This window comes from Hetaerina americana, unplaced genomic scaffold (assembly GCF_022747635.1).
Source record: "Hetaerina americana unplaced genomic scaffold, ioHetAmer1.1.p SCAF_300, whole genome shotgun sequence".
In the NCBI taxonomy this organism is placed as follows: Eukaryota; Metazoa; Arthropoda; class Insecta; order Odonata; family Calopterygidae; genus Hetaerina; species Hetaerina americana.
This window is the reverse complement of record NW_027286876.1, coordinates 121,354-127,956: the sequence shown is the minus strand read 5'-3', so window position 1 is coordinate 127,956 and position 6,603 is coordinate 121,354. Positions and strand designations below refer to the sequence as shown.

The 6,603-nt window shown below is 36.1% G+C and overlaps 1 protein-coding gene across 5 annotated transcripts in view; it reads left to right on the top strand.

The window, feature by feature from the left end:
* Positions 1-347: 347 nt before the first annotated feature.
* The window catches only part of LOC139691216 (src substrate cortactin-like), a 45,533-nt gene continuing 39,277 nt past the window's right edge, over positions 348-6,603 (top strand). For 4 of the 5 annotated variants that reach the window (XR_011701574.1, XR_011701573.1, XM_071588959.1 and 1 more), the window contains exons 1-4: positions 348-397; positions 873-1,026; positions 2,184-2,338; positions 5,157-5,277. Coding sequence is in view for 3 of the 5 variants with exons in the window: in XM_071588959.1 (XP_071445060.1) it covers positions 886-1,026; positions 2,184-2,338; positions 5,157-5,277 (417 nt within the window). In the remaining 2 variants the exon portion in view is untranslated. Of the gene's footprint in view, positions 398-670; positions 763-872; positions 1,027-2,183; positions 2,339-5,156; positions 5,278-6,603 lie in introns of those variants that run through there. The other variant, XM_071588957.1, reaches the window with a different exon arrangement.

Here is a 6,603-nt window from a genome sequence, read left to right as displayed (position 1 = left end):
CATATTTTACATGGTTTTAAAGAGATACATCCATGCTTTTATTAATACAAGATTTCTATTAAGTATCACATATCGCGCCATTGATGAACCTCTTCATTTAAGATGAGGTTAAAAGGGAGGCTATTGAAGGTGTTCGCTGAGACACAAATCGACAAATATCCGGCTTTCTTTTTATAAAAATTTGTTTTTAGTTTCATGTCTAATATCAGCGACCCTACTTGCCGTATCTCATAATATCTAATGTAAAAAGTGGCGTTTGGTAACTTTGTGCGCCTGGATGTACGCAGCATGTTTGATCTTTTGTTCTGCTGAGCCAATGTCATAGCGATTTGCTTTGTCCGGTTTAAGCAGCAGGGGAGGAGTCGAGGAAGGAGCAATTCTTACGTCGGCATAATTTGTGAGTTTTATAAACTTAAATGCCAGCGGTTAGAGGCAAATGGTGATATAATAGCTCAAAAAATTTATAATTTACATTCATCATCAATAAACCACCCTCTGTGTGTGGCGCTTAGTTATCGTTTGTTACCTACATTAGAGAAACATTTTTGGCAGGAATTGTGTTTTGACACGCAATTGAAATGTATTTTCACGTCAGAAATCTATTTACGAAGTAATTGAATGAAATTTAAAATAATTTCAACCTAATAGTGTTGTTCTACTAATGCATGCTGCTGATGACTCATTCGAGCCGACACGAATAATACTGTTTTAGGAATTGCTTACTTGCAATAACAATTTCATTGAAGATTGAGACTCAGCTAGGTCAGAATAAATTATCTAAATTTGATTTTAGATTTCGGTAACAGGTAGTATAATCCGAAAGTTCTTTCTTAGTATAATATTGTCATTTTTCATATGTTTACTAATAACAGCACTCCAAAAGGCATGTGGAAGGCAAGTGCTGGGGTCATGCCTGCTACACTTGCAGCAAACACAAATGCTGACGGTGCTGATGATGATTGGGAAACTGACCCAGACTTTGTAAACGATGTCACCGAGGAAGAAGCGAGATGGGGGTCACGCACGGTATGTATCGCAGGAAAATGAAAACTCGAGGTTTCTGGACGAAATGACGAATTTTTGGCACAGGCTGCAAATATCAGAATTGTAGTTTCATTGGTGTCGCTTTACTTAAGTATATCTGCCATTTGTAGTTGTAATGGCTATGTATTTTCAGATCTAGTTAAATGCGCTCGAATTAATACTACGCATTGTCTTTTATGAAAGCTAGGAACAATTTAGAATTAAATGAAAAAAGTTAAGATGTCTTCCTCATATAATTTTATTCCTTAAGATGGCAGTGGCAATCCTTTAAACTAACTAGCACTTCCAAAGATAGCTAAATTTAGACTTGTATATTATGGTACAGGCAAGCCTGTAAAGGCAACCCCCATGACATCAATTCATATTCTTTATTATATTAAATAATGTTGACATTTATGTGCATGGTACTATTTTGTTCTTCAACGTGCTGCTATTTTGTTTCCATCTTGGCCAAAGTGAACCTCTTGTTTGACTGCTGTGAGTTATTTATTCATATTCTGTACCCTTTCAAATTTATGCATCCAACTCATGCACTACATATATGTTTAAATACGAAGAGATTTCATACTAGGTTCTTTTGGTTCATCTACATAATACTTCCTATGTATGTTTACCAAAATTGGTTTCCTAGGGTGGTTAATTATTGTTGTAGGACAAATTTATTTGAAATGAAAATGGATGAGTGATTTACAATGAAAATAAAAACTCTGTTAATTAGAGAGTGGTATTTATACCATATACTATGCAGTATCTCTTACATCTATAAACAACATATATTTGAGCATGTGATTCTGAATGAGGTCAACGATGGTGTCGTTCTAGGTTATTGTATTGCATAAAGTTGAGCAACTCCTTACTCCCCAGAAGTTTATTGATTAAAAGAAATGAGAGAGGGAAAAATAATAGTAGAAGCCACATTTTCTAAATATCTAACATGCTTTCTTTGACATTAGTGTTTATAATTGTTGAAGTTTTTTGTATATTTAACTTGAGAAAAATAATGCCATATGTGTTCTAATGTGATTGTGATTCTCAAGATGAGTCATTTCAAAGCAATGTCTAAGATATTGGAATATTTAGAGAGTGGAAGGAAAATCTGTGATCACAGTATTTTACTCAATAAAATGTCAATCAACCAGGTTGAAGGCTCTGGTCGCTCAGGGGGAGCGATTGATATGGATAAACTAAGGCAAGAGACCACAGAGTCCGATGCACTGAAGAGAAAAAAGCAGTTAGAGGAAGACCCTGGCGGTGCTTACGGCTATGGTGGAAAGTATGGCATTCAGAAGGACAGGTACGATCCGTGAACTCTCAAGTTCTAAATTAGAGACATCCCTGTAGTGTTGAATGGTGAGTATTAGTAACACTTAAAATGTTCTAAAGAATAATCCAACCATAAATTGAACGAAGAAACAAGGCAGTTGGATGCTGCTCATGATAATGTCACGTCCATGTTCTGATGGGTCCAGAACAACTCTTTTAATAATTGCAATCACTTATAGTATCAAAATACATGTATGACAATATTTACTTTCATTTTTGTATCTAAACAAGCAAATGGCACAGCCGATGCTACAAATATTTTTACTCTTTACCATTGGATATTATCAGAGGATATGATATTTTAAAACGTGTTTGCTATCAAATGCTATATTTGCATAATTTGTTAAAATTGGAAATTAATTCATTCCACTTTAATTGTGATACTATCTTCACCAAGAGTGCAAGTGTTTGGCTGGGGTAATTTGAATCAGCATAATGTAAAACTGTAGAAATGGGTATCTGCCTCTCTGTGTTTTTGACAGGAATAAAATACAACTGGAAAGCAGTAATTCCTTTAATTTTTAATTGGTAACACAATGATTTGTCTCTTCTTGTATTGCTGTAAATCACTGGCAAGCGATATGCTAAAAAATAAAAACCAGTTTTATATGAGCAAGATTGCTACATTCCACAGGGTATTAAAATATTTTCCATTTTTCTGAGATTAATAAAATGGAAATATACCAAAAACTGCTAATTCTAGTTCTGGTTACACGTCTTAAAATAATACATACTACCTTGATCGAAAAGTTCCCGGAATAACCACCGTGTGGCGCTCCCATCGTTCCGATTTGAGTTCTGTTTTTTTTGTTAAATTGGTACATCTGTTGTTGATATTCCCTTTAAATCTTAGTGTCATAACTTGACATTTGCAAAAGTTACGGTCGGTTTTCGGTATGTCCATCAGTGCTTCCTGCGATTTTTCCATTACTTCCTCTCGGCTGCTAAAACGCGTTCCCCGTAATGGTTTTTTAACTCGATTGAACAGAAAGAAGTCACAGGGAGCCAAATCAGGTGAATTCGGTGGCTGTTGGATGGTATTTGTTGCATTTTTCGTCAAAAAATTACGAAAAATGATAGCACTGTGCGACGGTGCGTTATCATGGTGCAAAATCCACGAGTTTTCTGCCCACATTTCTGGTCTCTTTCGGCGAATTGCTTCACGCAAACGTCTCATAACGCCCAAATAATACTCTTTGTTTACTGTCTGGCCTTCTGGCAAAAATTCATGATGCACTACACCGTTGTAATCCATGAAAACCGTCAGCATTGCCTTCTTTTTTGACTGAAAACGACGTGGTTTTTTTGGTCTCGGCTCATTTGGTGAACGCCATTCACTTGCCTGATGTCTGGATTGCGTGTCGTACTCATAAACCCACGTCTCGTCTCCAGTAATGATCCTTTTGATGAATGTGGGATGGGATTCAGCCTCGCAAATCATGTCTTTTGCGACGTCAACACGGTCTCTTTTTTGCATGAAATTGAGGTCTTTTGGCACCAACTTTGCTGCTACACGACGGAAACCCAAATCATTAACCACAATGTCTTGGGCGGATCCATAGGCAATGTTCAAGTCCTCCGCTATTTCTCTGATGGTTAATTTGCGGTTATTGACCAACATTTCTTTTACTTTATCAATTTTTTCACCGACTTTCGATGTCGATGGTCTGCCACTGCGTTCATCATCTTCGATTGACTCACGACCACTTCTGAACCGCTCGTGCCACTGGTAAACGACCGTTTTTTTTAGAGAATCGTTGCCGAAACACTTTTCCAACATTTCCAACGTCCGTGCGCCACTAAATCCGTTTTTTACGCAAAATTTAATACAAGTTCGTTGTTGCAAATTTAAATCCATTTCTGCAATTGTAAAAAATCGCCAACACACACAGAGATAGATGTACTCTTGGCTACGTAACTTTTGCAAATGTCAAGTTATGACACTAAGATTTAAAGGGAATATCAACAACAGATGTACCAATTTAACAAAAAAAAACAGAAGTCAAATCAGAACGATGGGAGCGCCACACGGTGGTTATTCCGGGAACTTTTTGTTCAAGGTAGTATATTGAATGCCGCTAACAAAATGAGGTTTGAAACATTATCTCTATAATGTTTTTACTCTATCATGTATCTTTCATCATTGTGAGTCGAATGAAAAATTACGGTTGGTGGATAATATAGTTCCTGCTTCAGATGAGTTTAATTATGTTTGTGCCTCTTTTGGAGTTAAGGAAAATGGAAAAAAATGCTTTGCTATCTGTTTAAATTCAAAGCATCTCTGATATATATTCGACCTGCAGAAAACAAAGGAGGATGAGTGATTATAATGATTAATGAAATAGATTAATTTTAAACACTATTTCATAGAAAAGTTACTTAAAACATGAAAAGACAGATTGCACTGGCAAAAAAGGTTTGCCCTTTGGCACTTTTAATGTGTTTCAGTTTTCCAAAATCCTCAATTTTTTGCTGTTTAACATTTCTAAGTATGTGTTAATTAAAATAACAGCTCTAATAAAGAATTATTTTAAAAAGTTCAGACACTGAAGTGATACAACAACGTAATTACGTTTTCATGTTGTTTATGTAAATTCATTCTCACATAATTGATTCTCTTGAAGTAGTCATTTTTGTCACTACTTTACTGAGACACCCTACTCTACTTTAGACACCACTTTGTCTCCACTGTTTACAGATGAAGGAAATTTGAAATTCTAATTAAATGTAGTTCTTAATTTTTCATTATAACGTTTTGTGACTGCAATTATTTAATCCCCTACTTGAAGGATGGACCAATCAGCCGTTGGTCACGATTACATCGCTAAAGTTGAGAAGCATGTTTCACAAAAGGATTACAGCACAGGATTTGGTGGAAAATTTGGAGTACAAACCGACCGTGTTGACAAGGTATCAATATCTTTTAATTGAAATGATTGTTTAATGAATAATTACTGTATACGTATTTGATGTAGTGTGTTATCATAGATGCTAGCATAGGCATTTTTATCTACAGATATTGGCTTTTCAATGTAGTAAGTACCTCTTCATTTTGTGTTAGTTAGTGATATAAATTGACAGTTCATATGTCACAGGATTTAGTTGTACAAAAAATTCAAATTTGAGCATGGGATACTCAGCTGCATCACTCATTGGGCCTTGCACCAACCTTGAACCAAGCTGAATTCGTAGGAAAAGATTTCATGTGCTTGTAGTACATGAGGGAAAGGGCTCGGAATGTGTGGATGGAGCGGGAAGGAGAGAGGAGGTGGTCGGGGGATGGGCAGAGAGGAAAGAGCACTCATGTTCCTCACTCATTGTATTAGTCAAATGGAATTGTGTGCACAAACTCTTTAGACAATGCCATTCAGTGAAAATTCATGTTGGAGAATGCAGACAAAGTAGCTACTCTGCAAGCAAGTAGTCATTTGGTAATGCATATCCTCACAAAACAAATGTTTCTCCAGATATCTCACTGAATTCAATGCTAGGTGTGTTCCTTGTCATTTCATTAGTGCAGACCTAACCTCTTTGCCCATTTGCTCACAAACTAAAAGCATATCAAATCTTTCTTATGAATTTACCTTACTCTAATTTTAAGATAAAGCCTCCGTCTCTCATAAATTACCATGCATATGTGCATTATATGGATGCTTCATTGTTTTGCCAGTGAGCAATATTGCATCTCATCTGGGTCTATGTCCACTTAGGTTAATGTCCCTGAGTGGCACTTCACATTCAGTTGGAATGGCAGCAGTGATAAATTACATATGGGGACATTGGTCTGGGCGAATCACTTGAGAGAGGTGGGAATAGAGTTAAAGAACAGTGAAATTGAGTTCTCATGGAACCTTGTCATCTTTGTCAAAATATTTCTAATAGAAAGTCCCACTCTCAAGTTCCCTTGTGATTCTTTACCTTCCAGACTTGGCCCCTGTGGCCATGTGCTCACAGACTAAAAGAATTTGAAATCTTTCTTATTAATTTAGTTAACTTTCATTTTAAGATGAAGCATCTGTCTCTCATGAATTGCTGTGCATATGTTCGTTATTATATGCCATCTGAAGTATTTTTATTAGCATTCATGATTAAGTGCCTGTTTTGAAGATACTTTTGGGCCTACCATGCTCAGTGTTGATTTACTTCCCATCAATTCAATATAATTGCCTTTGAAAATCGCATCCAATAGTCAATTGATGGCATTTGTTAATTGGTAAAGCAACTACATAATACAAG